At 35.4% G+C, this 21,747-nt stretch overlaps 1 protein-coding gene across 1 annotated transcript in view; it reads left to right on the top strand.

The window, feature by feature from the left end:
* LOC117329209 (protocadherin Fat 1-like) overlaps nt 1–21,747 on the top strand; it is a 154,764-nt gene that overhangs the window by 40,634 nt on the left and 92,383 nt on the right. The window contains 1 exon segment of the mRNA XM_033887028.1: nt 2,409–2,723. Coding sequence (XP_033742919.1) covers nt 2,409–2,723 — 315 coding nt within the window.

Raw genomic sequence — 21,747 nt, 5'->3', positions numbered from 1 at the left:
AATTGTCCAATTCTGATGAGTGGTGCGCCATTCTTTTTGAGTGACTGGATCCCTGATGTTCTATGCTAATCATGCTTCCAAGAGACAAACTTTGAATTCATGCTATTTATGGATTCTATATCGTTGCTTAGGTAAATTTAATTAAAGGAGAAAAGTTTTTGTGAAGCAATATTTCATCTTGCCTAACTATAATTAGGGTAATTTTGTAATGAAACCTTGGAGTCTGGACTAATTAGACCAGTATTGACCCAGTATTAATCCAGACTTAATGCTCTGTCCTTAAGGGTTGAGGGCCTGAAACCATCCATGTGAGCATTTCTTGGCTTGTTTTGGCTTGGTCTTCAAATAGCATGAAATGCCTTCAAGAACCAATTTTCAGGTTGCATGCAAGTTTCCATCAGCTAATTTGTTACTGAAGGATGTCTTGTGAGTGTAGGCGAATGAGAGTTGGATTTGTAGTGCCTGTTCTCCAATGGGCGATCAAGCTTTCATTGGATTCCTACCAAGGAAAGCGTAGTGTCTCAATGCAAAACAACAGTGGGTATAAAAATAAGCCATCAGTATCATAATGATTTTTGTTTCTGCCCCTGTATTGGAAAAACAGTAAAAAGATCATTGCCAGCTCAGTGTTTTTACGGGTGATGGAAATAAAGTGTTTGGCATATTAGCTGTCACTGAAGTCGGTAGTGATGGGCAGATTGTCTGCCAGGTATATATCACTACAGATCTAGATTTGTAAAAGAGTACGAAGGTTGTAGAAGCTGGCTTGATGTATCGGGAATCATTGCCATGACTGACACTAAAAGTTCCTATTCATAAAAATGATATTGATTTCACATAGATGACTTGATATATTTTAATTTCAACAAAGCTAACAGCTATAAGCCTATAAAAGCCTTCTCCATACCATACTCCATATATACATTTCGTGTGTTTTATTCCTCTCTTTTTAATGGAAATATTTCAAAAATTTGATATTAAATAAATATGTGTTTAAATTTTTAGTAAATAGACACTTTAATTTGATTATCTGTATTGCATCTAGAACATTTTACAATGAATATAGGCTGTTTTGTTTTAAACTTTTGAAATTCCAGGGGTTGCATTCACCAACCATATGAAAATCAAAGCTAATTGAGAACACATAACCAATGTATTTCAGAGAAGCTTTAAAACTTTGCCATACAACAGTATTGGTGGCTTACAGTCTACATAATAACACACCAGATGTGTGGTCGAGGCCACAAGTTTGCCTTTGGATTTAGTGATCCCATATGCACATATTCTATAATAGCATTTCTGCATCGGTGTTTGCATTTTTGTTTTGGAACAAACGTATGATATCAATTTGGGGGTCAAAATTGTGGTATTTAATTTGTACAAAATGAGATTGTTTAAATTTAAAAGACAGTAGAACCAGCAGTTAGGATTGTTTCACCATATATACAACAATCCTGTTGTTTCAAATAGCAGTTGAAGTTCTTAAAAGGATACCTTATAGCATTCAATAGAGATTGTTATTTGTTTACTATGTGGTGAACATGCATTGAGATGTTAGGACACTGAATCCTAAAATACCTAGTATCTAGGCAGTGTGAACAGACAATAAACAATGAGGACACCGCCTGTGGCGTCTCAGCCCATTGTTTCATCAGAGGTGCCAATCTGAAATGATTCGGAGTCTGGGCTGTAGACAGGAGAGGTGGAGGGAGGGGCGGGTCACAGTGTTAATGGACAGTTATGTAACCTCAGATTTCTCTCTTGAGTGTAGAACACCTGGCTGATAGTGTACTGAGCATTGTCAGCTTATCCTACATTTATAGAACTATATAATTTATATTAATCCAATCAGTTAATCAGAACATATTGATACAATTATTATAGAGTACTTCAGTGCTTTGTATCCATTAAAGAGGTTAGCTGAGGTGTGTTTCCAAGTTATTTCAATGAGTTTTAATGAATATAAATAAGTTGATGTATAAGGTAGTGAGGTTGGTGATAAATTAGCAGAGTTGTAGACTGGCTATACATTCCTTGTATTAGAACCTGGCCCAGACTGTAACATTATCACCATCATTATCTACCATCTGAGGCCTGGGACAGAAAGACAAAGCATACTTAAAGTAGTATAGTTAATGGGGATATGATGAATATAGACAGTGAACACTTCTATCACATAAATAGCGTATGTTTGGTAATTCATGTATAAAGTCCAGGCGGTATTGAAATGAAACTAATGTATAACTGTTAATGTCTTTCTTCTATATCGTGATAATAACCTTGGATTAGAATATTCATTAAATGTAGGTCATTGCCAAGGTCATTAAAACATAAATGTCCAAAAATTTGATGTAACTAATAAAAAAACTTTTGTGTAATGTTTTGATTATTGTGGTTTATTTTTTCAGGTACAATACGCACAAGTCAGATTCTGGACCGTGAGACAGCATCTCACTACTGGCTAACTGTATACGCCCAAGAACACGCCCCTGTACCCCAACATGCCCGTCTTGAGGTCTTTGTCAAGGTAATAGAGGTCAATGACAATAGCCCACAATTCCTCCACCCGATCAACTACATGGCCATCATTGAGAATTCAGCGTCAGGTCTTGTAGTTGGAAACATCACTGCCCATGACAAGGACAACAATCCCACAGAAAGACTGACCTATAGTATCACCAAGGGCAACACAGGGCAATATTTCTCTATCAACATAACCACAGGTAAGTTCAGAGTTCAAGGGCATTGGAAATGACCCCTACAGATATAATGATCAGCTTGTGGCTTTCCTTTAATTTCAGATGGCAGAAAAGAAATATAAAACAAACTAGCATGTCTACAGTTACCTCACAAAATCACCAATTATTGTATTTTTCCTGTATCAGCTAGATTTATATATTAAGCTCAATTTTCATTCATTTTTCTTAGCATAGACAAATTTCCTGTCCTCTTTGCTAGATGCTTTGACAGAAATGTACCATTTTGTGTAAATATATATAAGACCATAGGAAGTAGCTTGTGATCATGTATGTCTGGGTTAGAAGGGATAATCGAGGATATCTAGACACAGGGGAGAGGGAGGCCACTGAAATCTCTGGTTTAGGCTTAATGTTTCTGATAAATCACAATACCCCCTGGCAGACTATCTGACCTCTGTAGGAGTGGAGAATGTATTAGGCAGAGAAGGAAAAAACATAATGATAACAAAAGTGTAGGAAATTTCCTGGTCAGAGATTGTATATAATACAAAAATAGTTAGTCGAGGACCTCAATATGGATTTTGGTTTACTTATAAACAAATCAAAATTTTTCTTAAAATTTCCACAGGAAAACTTTATAATTTTTTTTAATTTTGACAGTATGAGGTTGTTTTCATTGCTTTTATTGGTTAATAATTGGCCATAAAAATAATATGACAAGTCATGATAATTATAAGGCCACATGCTGGGGACATGTCAATGTAATGTTTTTATGGCTCTGTACGTAATTTCAAACTAGACAAAACTATTTTACACAGTTGTAAAATTAGCCAGACTGAGGTTTATGTGTTAGTTGATTGAAATTTACAACGTGAATTGGACAAATTATCGGTGAAAGCAAACAAGAGAAAAACTGCAACATCTGGCATCAGCGAATACCTTTTTTTTACGAGAACAGTAGCTAGAATCTCTGTTTAGGCTCTACCATCTGTAGTATTGGAGTGTACTCCGAGGAGCTTGTCGTGTATCTCCTGCTATAAAACCTGACACATTAAATGTTAACCATCCATATTTATCAACAGAATTGTTCTTTACATACATAAAAACTCGGTATGGGAGACGAAGCTCACAAGAACGTGGCAGCAGATAAGATAGAGTTTCCTTTCGATTGGAAAGTGCTGCAGTTGATGGCAATAAGATCTCTCTAGATCGTGTGCAGCGATAGGTCTGTAGGCTGTGTTCAGTACAAACTTCGTCATTATTTCTCTCGTAGATATGCCATAACATGAAATTGATTTCAGAAATTAGAGTAATGAAACCTTAGGCCATTAGGTAATTTTAGCTGAAAACAGATAAGAGAGAATAGATACTGAACCTGTATTAAAAATATGTTGCAATTGAGAACCCGGCAATGGTTTAGTGTTACAGCCATTTTGGCAAGGTGCGATATACTCTGAATGTGGAGGAAACAAGGTATGAAGCAGGTTAATATCAGATTTACAAACACTTGACTGATCAAGAATTAAAAGAAAACATTTTAGTGATCCAGAAAACTTCAGGAAAAGGTGTTCCATAGAAAAGGTGTAATAATGAGAAGTTAGAATGCAAGGTTTCCTTGAATAATAGTACATGAAGCAAAGATAAAACCAAATAAAACCAAATAAAACCAGGAAACGTTTATTGAACGACCCATCAACACATGTACAGTATGTAGTTTATGGTAAAATGTTCTGCTGACTTCAGACTTCATGTATCATCATTACTCACAGGGGAAAAAAGTAGCTAATGGTGATGAGAATTGCTTGTAGTTCCGAGGGAAGCATTATGTCAAATGTTCAAGTTTCATGGAGAATTTGAAGCTGTTACACGTTCTCTTCCGACTATTGCAACATTGAAATGTCAAAGCAAGCCATACAAACGAGTTTCCAAGTCATTGCACAAGTCGTAGGTGTCGTGTATCCATCGTTTGGTAAAACACTACTAATGAATAAATAACTTTTCCAAAGGCATCTTTTGGATGAAGTGCATGGAAACATTACTGTCAAAGATAATCAATAATATAAAGAGGAAAAAAATACTACAGTGCATCACGTTTTAGAAAAAAAATCTACTGGTGCATCACAGTAGTCATATGGGTCCAGCATTACATGTAGAGCCTGCACGTGATTCCCATGGGGTGTTTAATAGCTAGGTAGCAGCCATTTCATGGCCATATACAGGCAGTGTCGCTGGAGTATGATGGCTTCATCAGGACAGTATATAGTTTTAAATGATCGGCAGATTAATGACAATAAACCCAAATTATTATCATCTATTTCGCAATATAAATTCTGTGTAGTATGATGTTAAATGTCTTTGTGAGTACCATAGGAAATTGTTAGGGTTTTGATGTAGAAAAAAAAACAAAAACAGAAAAAAATACAAAAATCATGCAATTACAGCTTTGGTACTGGCAGGTTGATTATTATGTGTACCGAATGACTTATGCCAACAGACAGGTTCTGTTTAAAAATTAAACTTTATTTTAGACTTGTATTGTCGGTTTGCACAATCATATAATGACTACATACCTTAGAGAATCATTAATGTTTAAACAATTATGACAATTGCTTATGGTGTATGTGCATCATAAATAACCCATAATTCTCAAGACACTGTAAATTTTTCATAGGTGAATCCAATACAAGGCAGTTGTAGTTTTACATATGTTGTGTTTATGTCGGTAATCAAGTGGTTCTCACTTATAACATCAGTTTTAGTTTATTAAATACTAAGGATTCTTCAAAAAATAAAACCATTCAGTAATCATTTTTAAAGACCCATGTGAATTGTATTTTTGTAAAATCGTATTTTTTTTATCTGGATATTATTATTCTGTTTGGAAACGCAGAAATATTTGCAATGTAGAATTATTATTTGGAGGGTTAAACAGGTACCAATGAAAATGACCTGATTCTAATTGTAATTAATACTTGCACTCTGTTTTGACAGGCAGTATGGCAATGGAACTATAATATATAAGAAATTGTTAATGAGGAATTTTTCTTGTTTGCATTGACATTTATGATATGTGTACTCAGATTTGACTTTCTTCAGAGATGTCCGACATGGATTAGAATAAAGGAATGGGAGATTTACTCAAGGTCATACTTGACTGGGGTTTATGTGTAATATTATATACCCTATCTCTCCTCAGACACCTTAAAGGACAGAGGTTATTGTAATTATAGAGCTAAAGTCATTCTGTCCCTGAATTTAGTTCTTATTACTAGAGTGAGTTGGTCTATATGTAACCATGTATTGTGTCACTGAATTTAGTTCTTATTACTAGTGTGAGTTGGTCTATATGTAACCATTTATTCTGTCACTGAATTTAGTATTGGTTACTGTTACTGTACATAGAATAAAAGACTGCAGAAAGAAAGCATTGTCATTCAGTCTCTGTATGAATTTGGTTCTTGTTACCAAGGTGATTTAGTCTCGGGTAATGTAACTGTACATAGAACTGAAGGATTGCAAAATGAAGGTCATTCTGTCAAGTTTGTTTAAGTTCTGATGTCCAGTTTTTATGACCAGTATGACCTGTGGTTATCAGGGCTGGACATAAGTAAACAGAGTGGTCACTACAAACCATAGAGCCCTTGTTATAAATGACCACTCTGATGATACAGATAACAAAGCAATGTGATCATGTGACCAGCTCTGCCTGCCATATCAGGTATGGCTGCTGCCAGTACCTTGTGATAAATTTGGTCATCCTGTTCAAGATATTAATGATTGCTAGACGACAGGCTTGGTGATATCCTATACACAAATGTTACCAAATTAGGGCCAAAGTTTACAGGTGTGAGATTTATAAATGTTGCTGGAAATGATAACCTGTTACGAAATGATGGCAAACATTTGAATGGAACCTTGCGTAGGTGAAACATTTATATAAGGTGTCAGGGGTGATTAGCATGTTAAGAAATCGGGATAAAATTTTGAAAAGGAATATTGTGTAGGTATACTATTCATAATAGATGTCAAAATGTGTATCAATGTAAAACAAATATTGGGTCTCTGTGTAATCTACAACTTTGCTGACAGGACTGGCATATCAAACCGAGGTCTAGCTTGGTATCGCATTGACATGTATGTAATAAAGAATTTGAATATTTCCAAGCTGGCCAGAATCTTTGTGTCACTGCAGTACTACATGCAGACAATATCAATATATCACAGTTTAAGTGTGTGGCGTGGCGGGATTGGAGTCTCTAGACAATGATTTGACAAAAGCCAGGTACATGGACAAATTTAATATGGGACAATTAAAAATTCACCACTCTGGCATCATTTGGCTCGTCAGGATTGTGGTACATGTTAATGCTGCAGTTGACATAGTAGACTGTGCCGATCTATCACTTCAAAGTGTGGGCGAGTGTACAGGATTTTGATAAATCTCATCACTCTGCCATCCGTCATTTTGCTATTGACAGGTATAATTCAAATTTGAATATAATTGAATGAAATTTTAATTAAAAATTATAATTACGTATTTTCCCACATTGACATCATCACGATCAGATGACAGACACAAGCTGGTCTAATATGATTCAGATATTAAGTATTCTATAATTTCCCCACTTTCCGATCATAAATACATCTATGAAGACGTTTATGTTAAGTCTCACATTACAATGTTATCCAAAGCCCCAGGCGAGTAAAAAAAAGAGATAGTTCCTATGTACCGTATATGTTTTTGGAAAATATGCATTACTGTAGAAGGGGAAAAGCCCTCAAATAACATATTTTGTCTGAAAAAACTGCATTATGTGTATCCAAACATAAATCTATCTTGTTGAAGAATTGATCTTATTTGAACAAAAAGATTTGTCTTAAATTTAATATATATATTAGTTTATAAAGGAAAATATTGAACTTTTTTTTCATCTAAAGCCATAGGAAATGATTCTCTAAAGCAACTGTAGACTGGCCCGCTGTCTCTAGAATATCAGAATCATAAATTAAAATGAGCTTCATGATTTTGGTCCCTAGGATATGTCTGTATTCTAAGTTTCAACGGAGGGGCAGATAATCTAGTACAGAATTATTAGAAATTAGCTTGGCAATTCTTAACAAAAAGAACTTGGGGTCTGGTGGCCAGTCTAAAGCAACTGTTGTGAGGCCCAGTGGGATGAATGGCTTTACATGGCACTGAAAGTATTTCCATGTCAACTGCAGAATGCAGACATTGTCACTTAGCTGAATAGGGAGGTGTAATCTGACCAATGACAGCTGTGAAAAGCCAGTGTGGCCTGAGTTTGACCATGGTCGGTGGTCAGCCTTGGAGATTAACAGAATGCAGTGTGGTCAGTGAATGATATAGCCACTGGTCACAGACAGTCTTATCAATATCTCTGTTACACTGATCCATCATGGTACAGACACTTCATGCTGGGAGCAGTGGTCAGACAAACTGACCAATATCTGCACAAAATACAGTAGGGCACTAATGTTTTGACCACTACTTGGCCAGGTGGTCCAAAAGTCTGATAATGTCATATATACACTTGTTTTGTGTTGGGTAGGTGGTGCGAATCAGTGAAGAATCTCTCTAGATTAACAAACATTCTATGCCACACATTAATAATGAATAATCTATTCCAACCTTAAGGATTTCCTCTCACCATTCTCGGTCTGCTTTTGGAGAGGCTTTTTACTTTAGGAAAGAGAAAGTAAAAATGATCAAAAACAAAATCGAATACAAATGTTGAAATTTGCATTTGAGGGCCAACATAGAAATACATCTTGACTCATCTTAACACAAGGAGTTGTGTTCAGATTATGATAGTCCAGTCAGATGTTGAAATATAGAAGATTTATATTTTGCCATTAAGTGACCAGTACGGCTGGTGATAGTGGTGGTGGTGGTGGGTGGATATGGACGGCTAGATTGAGGCTGGTATATCATTTAGGAAGGACTGCATAAAGAACTGGTGAATACATGTCTGAAGACTTTACTAGAGTAACTAGGGGTCAGTATTTGAATTAGGAGCTGGAGGGTACCAGTCCCGTCTCGAGGGAGACTGGAGGCGGGAGACTGGAGGCGTGTATGTGAGCTAAGACAAACTGGGGTACAGTAAAGGGATAAACTACCTGAGAGACTCTGGCCAGGTGATGGCCATATAATGATGATGGAAGAGACAAGATTACAGCCTTGGAGATTTGTGTAGGATCTAGGTATATCTAGGTTAAGTCCTCTACATCAATAACAACATACTATACAGGGCTACTGCCATGCAGGGTACATCCTGGTTAAGGAACAATCCCAGCAACAAGTTAGTCAAGGGACATAACCCTGCCAAAGATTCTTCTTATCGTAATCCAAGTAAACGAAAAGATCTCCAATTAAATCCTATTCTATCTGTCACTGTTGAAACTTGTTAGTATTCTAGTTAGAGCATCCGTCTACAGCATGGAGTTTGAATCTTCCGGTCTGGTTGTTTCATTTGTAAACAAACTTGTCCAGGAAAAATGAAAATACAGTATAAAATGCTGTTTGAAAAATCTTTTTGAAATTGTCTTTAAAATATAATGCAAGAGAAAAAAGTAATGGTTATGACCTTGGTTCATAATGATTCTCGGTAAAATGAAGAGTATATGAGGATATCTTAAATATTCAGGGTTTCTATAAGGAGGTGATGAAGTACATTTAAATCATTACACTGAACTGAAAGTGTTCATTTCATTAAGTAGTTCAAACAGATTACATGTCACTAAATAGGGGACAGTTACCTGAAATCCTACCTGAAGTCAAAGGTATATTGTATGTGGTTGTCTTACTAAATTACAGGTAGGATATAAATAACTAAAACACCTTTATAGCATTTACACCTGGGACTCGTATCAACTTCAAGATTTTGCGAGATTTTATTAATTAAATGACTTTTGTAATGTAAACCATTAGTAGAAATGAAGACATTTTGAAGAGGTATTGTTTGAATTCTGACTTGTGACAGGTATGTTCAGGTGTACTTGTTATATATGAGGATAAAGCACACCAGACAAGATACACACTGTGACTCACCGCTGTCACGTTTTCCTGAATGGAATCGGCCCCAGGTATTGCAGTATTACATCACAAGAGTTGTCAAATACCTTTATCCCTCGTACCTGTTGAACATTCTGTCTGATAAACGTTGATAAGTGTCAACACATGCTGAATGGATAACAGTTCAACTACTATGATTTTTGTGACAGATCAATTTAACAGCTCTCTGTGCTTGCAAATCTTTTTAATTTCTCCAAATGCCTTTTGTCAGTTTTTTTTTCTGTGCAATTTGTTATCAAGTAGAAATAGTGCTGAATAACTATAAATTATGTTCTTTGTAGCATTTCTTTGTGAATTTTTTTGTCGATTACTGAGACGATGTGCTAATGCTTCTCTACAACTTACAAATCTTGAAAATGTCACAATGCTTTCAAAATGATTGAATAAGGTTGCATTCACGATTTTTATACGAAATGCACACCTGTATGTAAAAGTTGATTTGCACATTAAGTCAAGGTCGGATACCCTTGGGGCACATAGCACATCTGAATTTAAATATCATTTCGTAAATTTTCTGATGAAAGTTTGATAAGGACAGCTCGTATTTCCGGCACTTCCTTAGTTTGACATAAAACCTATCTTAATTGTGCAATTTATAGTCAACAGAATACAAAATGGATTGTGACATTTCAAGGGTTAAAAAGGAGAGTCAGAAATGGACATCCTATGTTACCAGTCCACTTTTACCTATGTACATTCTTAATGTCAGTCATTATCTGACGATAGTGAACCACATGATAGATTAGTGTTTGTATGGACAATGTTTTAGTTCCAATCTTTAAAGCACCTCACGTCTAGGGTGGCCATCCCATATTGCCTTGGGTATACTCAATTTCCTTGAATAATGTATGAATCCGATAATTTAAATTCTCTTTTTACATCTGTGAGTTTCCCTCTTACCAACCTAATTGCTCTTGTCCAGGTAAATGCCCCGCCTGTAATAATTGGTTTGTAAGGTTGATGACCTGAACTGTTATCTATTTTTTGACAGATCATCTGTTAAATCCCTGTTTATGGTGTTACAATTTTACCATTGCATTCACACCAAATGATAGCCTTTAAAGTTTGGTTAGAGAACTAGGTTTAAATGTCATATTGGGGTGTAAGGATACACTATTTGGATCCTGAACAGAATTGTTCATAAATTTATCAAGCAAGAAGAGCTCTAACAGAGTGAAGTAATACTGATTATTCCTAGTGTCTTTGTTTAAGTGTATGAAACTGTAATAGGTACCTGGTATTCATAGTTGAAAAATTTTGCCAATTCATAGCTACTAATTTTGATTTCTGTACCGTATCAATTTACTTCTTCAACAATTGAAATTTCAAGTAAATATGTCTTTTGATGAGATGTATTGTAACCTAACAAGAAAAAGGACAGAAAAACCTACATATGACCCATGTGTTGTCAAACTTGTCAATTAGATTCAGATGATCAGATCGGCAGTGTTTTTACCTGAGTGATTTATCTAAGTAGCTGTGATCATCCGAGGGTCAATTTTTCTGATATGGACACACAAAGACAATCGTGTCACTGGTTTGATGGACGTTTTTTGTTAAGGGAGAATTGTTTGTGATTAATTGTGTGGTAAGGTAAAGGAACTGATATCAGTGTTTAAGGTTTAGAAGATTGCCACACCTGTTCACGACTTAATTGACATATCTTGATCAGAAATTCTATTGACCAACAAATTACCTGTGAACAAAACAAGCAAAGATGTTACCGTTGGCCTTCCTAATATACAGAGAACCAATACAGTTTTGACCTTTCGACTGCTTAGAGAGGATCTGATGTCTTTCTAGCTGGGCTGGAAGATTCTCTGCTAGCTTGCATTTATTTTGTTGTAAGAAATAGGTTCAGTCAAGGCACTCCGCATACTGGTGAAATCTACTTCATGGTTTGTGCTGTGTTTTTTTCGCCAACTCCTTGAATTTGAAGTCATGAGCTTTAAATTTCAGCTTGCAGGGAATCTTTTAGTGATATTGAAAATCGCTTTGGTAATATACTGATTGTCATTTGAAGGAACATGAATAAATACATGATATTCATTCTTTAACAGTTGCAAGATTTTTTCCCCAACGGTAGATTTGTGTTGGGATTCTCTGGTTCTCATAATTGTGCTTACTCTATAATTTTTAGTTTTATTAATAAACATCAGTTTAAAATGATCTCATCATTTCATTTGCAATTCAAACGAACATCACCTGTTGATTAATTTATGATGGGTATATTAAACCTTTTGAACTAAGCTTATTATGTAAGCGAAGCAGAGAATTCCAGTCAGGTAAGCTGTCTGTGGCAATTCTACATTCTTTAGTCAGGAAATAAGATGCATGCTGTGTTGAAAAGAGATTTGCCTATGCGTGGAAATAAATTATTATCATTTGCAGTTTTAATGGCTGTTTGGACCTGGCCGGGTGAAACAGTTGTCTGTCGTGCATGCTAATGTAGAGTAGAGCTTTGAATCATTAGTAATTTTCTGTTACCTTGGGGGACATGTTGATGTACAAGGCTGTATACCAGGTAAATTGGAAAGTGAAATTAAGTAAAGGTGCTGAAAGGACGCACAGAAAATACAAACTTAGCAAGTATTGCCCATAGCAATTTAATTTGTTGTAACTACAGAGGGTTGTAAGCAAACTCAGTTATTTGCTATAGTGCAGACACAAAGATGAATTATAAGTTAAATGTACATTTTACTTTTCAAAACATAAGAATTTTAAAATTCAATTGATATATATATATTAGTCATTATTGCCCTCATTGAGACAATGAAAATGATCATTCAAGACAGGATCAGTTAGATTTGAAGATTTTTACTTTTAAATTGTAGTATGTCGATATTGGTTGGACGACAGGTAAAGGCATACCTGAGCTATTGATTCATGCCTTCTTGATTTGGACGTAGGTTTTGCTGCATTCCCTTGATCATCACAATCCATTCATACTCGGCTTGTTGTTGCGATGCAGGTGTAATGCTCCAAGGCATGACCTGTATTTAAATCATTTAAATATATTCATTCAATACTATAACTATATCTGTGAAATGAAACAGTGATACCTTTGTTTGAATTTTAAGAAAAACTGTTCAGAGATTAAATTAAAGTCCTTATTTAACTTTTGAGAATTCCTGTGTAAGCAGAAACTGTCGTAAGGAAGTAACACCTGTGTCGTAACAAAGAAGACTGGGGAGGGGGAAGGGTAGGGGAGGGGGCGGGGCAGTGTGACGGATACAACACCACACTTGGGTTATGTTTTCCAAGCTCTGATCGTATCTTAAAGCTGTAATTCAAGTTACACAACTTTAAAAGCTTGAAACAGAAAGGAATTTCTTTGATTCCACATTATATATGTGGGAACAACCTAAGATTGTAGGTGTTATGCAACATAGAAATCTAATACATCTTTTAAATTTAACATTTTAGAAAATTGTTTATGACTTAAATTTGATAAGCCATAAAGTACACACTTCAATCACAACTGGTTAACAAGCAACCTTTTTGGAGTTTTTCATGGTTTTAGATAATTATGGCTTTTGGGATCATTGTTAATTTCTGTTGTTGTAAACAATTACCCTAACAACAAGGAATAGATGCTATGTCAGATAGCTTTACTCCTACAACTTTTATGTTTTCTTCTGTCGTGATTCACATGTCTGCCACATGTAGGACCCATGAAATTGTCTTGTAATGCACATGAAAATTAGGAATAATTATGAAGATGTTTCATTATATCAGCTACCAGGCTAATAGTCTACTTTCTCTTTTATAAATCTAAGAACTGCAAAAAAGCCTAATGATGGCATACAGAAACGTTCATCAGGAGTATTCTGTTTGACTAGCATTACCTCTCTCCTGCTTTTATAAATTACACTGGTCCCTCCCCCAACTGTAACAATGTTAACGAGACCTAGCGTTCCTTGTATCATAATAGCCAATTTACTAATCAGTTTTCAAGGTCAACTGGCTAAAACGTAAAACGAAACATTTTTAATGCAGGGCGGATGCTTCAGTGTATGTACTTTTTATTTCATAATCTGATAAAATATTTCAAAATTCATGGGGATGTTTTTCGACTTAAAAATTAGTTTCATGTAAGAATTAATGCATTTCCATGAAACTTTAGCTTGAAAAACAACCTGTCCTCTGATGACTAATGGTTTGTTATTGCAGTGTTTATGACAAGCATTGCTTTCAAGTTATCTGATTTTATGTAGTAATATGTAATAAATGTATATTATCTGTTACACAATTGTATCCCTGGATAATTTTGTTTGTAATTACAATCATTCCGTAGTAGTGCAGACCTAATAGATTGGCAGAGTGTCTTGTCTAAATTTAATTGTTTCATTACAAAGACAATTATCAGGTAGCATTCCCTGGCAGCCTTCAGACGACTTGATTGGTTGGGGGAACACATTCCATGGATAACTCGGTCACACCTCCTGGGGCAGTTACCCTATAAATATGTTCCCTAGTTAAACCTACTGCTTTGTATATTTCTCTGTCTTTTAGTTTAAAATAAGTTTCAATGATGGACTTTCTTCATCTGGTACTATTTTCTGACTAGCCCCAAGAAGTAATTGAAAACTAAAAAGTACACAGGTATCTTTTGGACCAACTACAGTAGTAAAAGAAAAAGTGTAGGTGGTACCCTTAAATCTGGATAATGGTGTATAATTATCACAAAATGCATGTGGAACCATCTCAGATATGATGTACTGAGCTTAACATTGACATTTCCATTGTTACATCTGGATCTGATATTGTACACTTACTTTGACTGATTAATGAACAATAGAGTCTGGAAGGCTTTTACCATTATTATCCTGGTAGGGGTTTATGAGTGGTAAATTAGCCAACAGCAATAGTAGATAGAAGGTAGTGTAGCTTGTAGAGAGTTGAAATTCTAACATGGCTTATGATCTGTTTCATGTCTTGGTAACCAAATTAGGCAACATAAAATTGACAGAAAGTGGATTGAAATGGTTGAATTACATACTGTTAGAAGGGCAAAATTATAAGAGTGCATTAATTGTTTAGCATTTAAAATACGGATATGTAAAAAAAAAAAATAAAAAAAAAAATAAAAAAAAAAATAGAAAAAGATCTTCATTTTTACCCAAGTATAATAATTTTTGCACTTTTGTTCATGTATTGACTTTACCAGAACTTATTCTCCATCAGGATCACCCCGGAGCATTGTTTTTACAGATTTGGCACATTCAGTCGGGGTATAAAACAATCGGGCCAGACATGTTGGCAAATGGTACTTTTTAAAGTTTGTAAAAAGTTAGATCTTTCAGCTTTCCATCTCTTGAACTTATCCCTCTTAAAAAAGTTAGATCTGAATCTTGCACATCAATTTGTCTATCATGCCTTGGTAACACTGTAGACGTGATATACAGCACTAGGAAATGACAGGGTGAATGTACTTGTATAAAATCACTGTAAAAGTAGGTCAATGTATTGTTTATCTCGGTCCATAATTTCTAGGAAAGTATTCCGTATTTTCTATGGTCCATTATTGTAAGGAAAGTGTTCTCTGTATTTTCTACTTTTGCAAAGAATCCACATTTAAGTCCCATGTGCCATCAGAAATCATGAGAGCAATCTCACCGATGTTCATTGATTCTGATGCGCTGATGGGAAACTCCAGACAGAATACGTATGCTAGTGTTACAGTAAAAGTCCAATGTCTGTCAGTCACAGCTCCACTTGTCCTCCAATGAATCTACCTAAAACGTCTCACAGACTCTGTACTACCCGCAGGGATTATGTAGTATAAGACTGACTTTCTTGGGGGAATCACTTTGGTTTCTCTCAGGTTGACTTTGAAAATAATTATAAAAAGCGTACAACTGGCTTACTTGTTGTTCCATTGGTTCTTAAGATGGTCAGGTTACTACTGGGTGATTTCTTTAGTGTTAAAATTTTATTATTTCTGTGTACAAGACTGTGCCTTCTAGGCATTAGCTTACGCTTTAAACCTCTTATTCAATCAGGAAATTCTTCCGTTCTGTTACACAATTATTGGTTTTTCAGTCTAATTGGTTTAATATGGTTAACTAAAAGTACTCCAAAGTTGATGATAATGAAATTCATTTCTTTTACTGACAATGGCACCTTAATTGGTTAAGAAAAAAATGTATTCTTCAGTTGGTGATTTTATCTTCTGTGAATTTCAGATCTACAATGAAATATGATCTTGTGCAATGTATGAATTGGTTTTCTGACCTTGTAAGATCTGTGACCTTGAGAGTGAGATATGTGCCCTTGCAAAGTATGTGACCTTGAGAGTGAGATTTGCAACCATGTAAAATCTGTGACCTTTTGAGTGAGATATGTGAGCTTGTTAATGAGATCTGTGACCTTGTGAGTGGTATAGGTGACCTTGTAAAATCACCTTGAGATGTCTGTAAGACATTGTAAGATCTATATCCTAATATCAGATCCAGAAGTTTTGTACACTGGAGGTTAATGTGTTCGCTTTATAAGATCAGGTTTACCATGGATACCAGTCAATATAATACAACTGGTGTCTGATGATAGTCCAGCCATGAAGAATATCAATAATCTATCCCTTTTACTCACTGATACCAAGTGAACATTTTACACGATTCATGAGTAATGCATGTGACTCACATATAAAGATAAAAAATCACGAAAAACGAATTGATTTTCTGTCTATGAGGTAAAACATCATTGGTGGAAAACAAGGTATAACTCTTCACAAGCATCATCATGACCATGATTGTTCGAGTTCTTTCGTGCTATGTCGTAAGTTTTATTGGCAAATATAATCAAGAGAAATGCAAAAGAGTGGAAACGCCATATTAATGTCTCCTCAGAGAGGAATTGTTACCATGGTCAGATTAAGGTGATAAGGGGATGAAAAATATGGTAACTTCAGTCTTTGTATTGTAAAATGATGTGTAATTTTGGTTTGAGAAATGTGTTGAATCAGTATTCCCATGAAATTTTGACCATTAAGATATTTCACTTTAGATCACTCCGCTGATTCTGTACAGCAAAAATACTGACACTTGTCAGTAACTAGGAGTACTCCTATGATTAGATTTGGAGAGAATTTTCCACAAATCATTTCTGAAGTTTTTTGTCAAAGAACTTAATAAAAATGATCATTTCTGCCTATAAATAATAGTCCAGTGTTGCTTTGATTTATAAAGGACACACAGTGATTCCTGGTGTGTCCAGGCAGGGTCAGAGCCATGTGCCATCTTGGTCATGTGAAAGCTTGGCTCTGTGAGTGCTTTGGAAAAGACCCCCTGTAAGGTTCTGACTGCTGTGGACAGACATCTGCCCTTCAGATAGCACCTCATCAGGAAGCACTGCTTGAAATCAACTGGACTAGTGATGTTGATCAGCTGCTCAGTGATATAAAAAACCAATTATGACCACAAATTTCATTTCCTGTATGATAAATACTGAATGGTAAAAAAACAAATTTTTTTAAATTTTTTTTTTACAAGATTTGATATGATCTTGTTCAACAATGATGCATTGGACAATTCACCATTAATAAACTGTAATCTTTAAATTCTGTAGATAATTTAGTCAGTATATTTTTGTAACAGTCCAAATAATGAACTCTCCCTGAACTCTTTCCTGTTTATATGTAAAGTAGAACATGTTTAGGACATGGGAATGTAAATTAAGGGTATATGTGTTAATGTTCTTCATGATGAGATTTCAGTTTAAAATTGATGGTAGGGGAGAAGTGGGAAGTGTAACCGTGATGAATGAGCTGTATAATAGTGTTAGTACAAAACCTGGTGTGGCAGTAGTCACACACCGATAATAAAAACACCCAACATCAGAATAATTAAAAGAAATGTAAGCTAATGTTTAACACATGATCCTTGATTGTGCTTACATGATAAATGTGATGGTGGTGTTTCTGTTATCAGGGGCTCCACATTTCTGTCCTCCCACTAGTCATAAAACAACCAAGGTCCTTTTTATCTTTGTGTCATTGGAATCCATTCCTAGTTCTACTATAACACATATCTCTCGTACATCTTTGTCTTGTGAAGGGTATAACCTCTGAAAGTTGTAGCAAGTTTTCTATTTGCCTGGGAATATATTTTCTAATTGGCGATTAGATTTGACTTTGTTTGCTTGGAAAAGTTTGGACATGAATTAGGATTCTATTATTGGCTTCTCCCTGCTGTAACAAACGACATCCATGGCATTTCTCTGTGTGTCTGTATGGCTTATCTATACCTTTATTTTTGTATCACAGTAATACATTTAAATGTCAGTTTGAATCTATGTCCATGTATAGCATTTCAGTGTGATAACACTTTAGAAAAAACATGTCTTGTTCCTTTTATGGACACGGCATTCATGCCAACCAAAACTTTTATCAATACGTTCAGAGACAAAACTCGGATAAAAGGATGATGACTTAATACAATTTGGAATGTTTTGTAGCTAGGTTATACATTTCTTCTGGTAGACCGTTTGCATTATTGTATGATAAATTTTGATGACAATTGTTGTATAGATTCATATGTTTTGGAATTACTTGAGCTCAAACATGCCTTTGTTGTCATTTTGGCTGTAAACTTGGGGTCTTTATTAAATCATATTTTTGTTTGCAATCTGATTTAGACAAGCAACACTTTTGATTTTAATTGACCAAACATGTTAATACTTTGAAGATATAAATTGAAGCTTTGTATGAGTCATATGTATAAATAAGATACAAGATACAGAGAAGGGAATTCTGCCCGGTTTTGTGTGATATTGCTTTCCTTTTTTCCCATTATGTTGCTTGAAAACTGAATTAAGCCCTGTTTCTTTGTGTTTGTCATGTGGGTTGTCTGAACTCGGTAACACTTTATATAATAATCACCGAATTCCTTCATGTTTCATATGGAATAATGTGAAGTACTAAAAGCCTCTTGCCTGCCTTATGACAGCCACATACTGGGTGCATTTGACTGTGGTTGAATGAATTTATTTAATTCACATATTTTCTTTTGAATGAATTTCTTTGATTACTCCATGTACATTTGTAACTAGACTGTGGACAAGTTAACATGACAGTAGGGTCTACCTTAATCTGACATCTGTAAACCTTTGTATTAATCTTTGATTACTTGTTGTTAACAGAAAGAAAATTAATAGCTACAATTATTAATAAGAAACTGTCTGAAAGTACAGCTCCTGGCTTCCTATTTGTAGTCATGAATTAGCCGAAGATGTGAATCAGCTTGTGTTAGTGTTTTGGCTAGCTTGTGATTTGCAGCAGGTTCAACATATATGATCAAACTGCTGATCGTCAATTTTAAATACATTAATATCCTTTGTAGATTTTTTTGTGATTCTTCAATTTGAAATATGATATATGGTAACTCTATGTGATTCACATCTGTCCATATTAAATAAAGATAGGAAAATAGCCTAAATTACAATTTATTTCAATTCAGATTTTATTGAAAGAAACCAACAGATTTTATCATGCTCTTGTTGCCTCCGGTAGCTGAGAGATGTTTATGAGATATGTTTGAGCCATTTCTAAGACATGAGTATTTAATTGGTTTGCTCCCTATGGTAGCAGTCTTTTCTATGTCTCCCAAGTACATCAGTTATAAGTTCACATAATCTTCTACAAATGTTTAAAATACCAATAATTATAGCCATCACAGAGCTCTTTAATGATTTTAGCCCCATTTTAAAGACAGTATCTTGTTGTACATATCTCGACATTGATTAGTACAGATAGCATGCATCTGACTGTTCTGAAGGAGCATGTACATTAAAACAAGATTTCACATTATGTACAGCTGCACAGATTGGAACTATACTTAACATAAACCAAGATTCATTTGGAGTTGTCTCCCCACCTGTAGGGTCGTCAGCAGGTAAACAACACATCTTAAATGGTGGCCATGCCAGTAGTTTACCCAATCAACACCATTACAAAAAATTCATGCCGATATCAATATTTACAGATGTAAAGGCTAGAACAGGAAGGTGTGCACTGAACATACACCCGCTGGTTTCATTACGACTGTATGGTCCATATGGAGAACTAATTATAGTGATCTTTGCCCTGACTTACTGGAGGCGATGCTGGTGCTGAGATCTGACGGAACAAGGCTTACTTCGGCATCAACCTGGCGATTTTTATGTAATTTGATTAAGATTTTTTTTATACGATCTTAAAGATATGGCACCGTGATAGGAACCTACATGTATGAATGGTAATAGACTGATATGCCTACAAATACACAGACGTTTAAGTTTGTAGACCAACCATGTTAAAAGTACATTTTCTCAAAGTTTGAATTAATTTTTTTTTAAATCTACAAATTCAAATGACGATTTTCATGAAATTTGAGAATATTTGAAGCAGATAAACAGAGCTGTCTTGAAAGCAAATTATATAAATGTTACATATTCTTATGCTGGTCGATTAAAAATGCTTCCGTGCATGATATTATATGTAAAGAATTTAATTGGTGAGAAATTAAAGATGCCTGATTAGCATATCATGGTATACTAGTGTGAGATTATCTAGTGCAGACTTGGGAGATGAGGATAACTATAGAAGGCTATTACCCCAAACTCCAGCCCTCCACATGTCACAGTCTAATGACAAAGCACTTGATGACTTACACGGATATTGGAGAACCTAGCAATTTTTTTTAATGGTTTCTGGCTACAGAAATCTTACCACATAGTTGGTGTAGTGATAAAAATATCAACAAATCACATTTTTCTATCTGTGTGTTTTTTTTGGCTATAAATATGAATTCGGTTGCGAAGGTCAAACTGTACTGGGTAGGTTATTTTTTTAGCGTTATTTTAAGCACCATGTTGTGAAATGATTGTGAAACAAGACTTCAGTGTTTGAATTGACCAATTAGTCTCCATATCATGGACAGTTGTCCTGTATAAAAGTCAATGGGGGGTGTCAGGATATGGCAAAGCTTGTTAGAACCTTCCAATTAGTGGGAATAAGCCCAAGTGATATAACAGGTATCAGTGTTATAGGACTAGAGATGGGTGGAAAGCATTGGAACTACCAGCTGTATCTCAAAAATTAACAAAGGTTCACTAATGTCAGGATTACTGCTACAGACAATGATGTAATCTGATCCAGGACTGGGATGTTTCTCCCAGACATTCTCTCCAATACATATTTATGACTGTTACAGACTTCTCCAAACAAAACAAGGGACTACTGAGACAGGAAGTGAAATTCTTTATTAACAATTTCTCCACACTGGTATCAGTAAAGTTTTACCATTGATGTCTTGGTGTGGGGTTTGGGTGTGTATATTAGTGTGAGATCTCACACTTGGATTTTTGCTTATCAAGCTGACCAGTTCAATGTTCACTACAGTAAATGCAATTTTATTAGTCACCTTTTATTGTTTTACTGTTAAAATTGTGATGATTGTGAATCTGATTCAATAATGCTGTGTTTAGATAAGAAATTCTTTAGCACTAAATTTTAGTTAAATATATCTCCATCAGCTTCCCCTTATGAATTTGCAGCATGATCACAGCATAGATGCAGTATGAATGCAGCATGGAATTGCAGCATGAATGAAGCATGGCTGCAGCATGGTGCCTAATTTACCTCACTATATATTCTTACTAGTTAAAGCATGATTGCAGCATGTTTCAATTATGCAAATTATGCTGGGATCATGCTGCATTTATGCTTTAAAGAAGCATGGCCGCAGCATGATCCCAGCATGGTCTGTGAAGCATGATCCCAGCATGGTCTGCAGCATGGTTTGCAGCATGATCCCAGCATGGTCTGCAGCATGATCCCAGCATGGTCTGCAGCATGATGCCAGCATGGTTTGCAGCATGATCCCAGCATGGTCTGCAGCATGATCCCAGCATGGTCTGCAGCATGATCCCAGCATGTTTCAATTATGCAAATTATGCTGGGATCATGCTTCAATC

Source organism: Pecten maximus, chromosome 6 (assembly GCF_902652985.1).
Source record: "Pecten maximus chromosome 6, xPecMax1.1, whole genome shotgun sequence".
NCBI lineage: Eukaryota > Metazoa > Mollusca > Bivalvia > Pectinida > Pectinidae > Pecten > Pecten maximus.
Note: the sequence above shows the minus strand (reverse complement) of the source record. Positions and strands in the feature narration are given on the sequence as shown.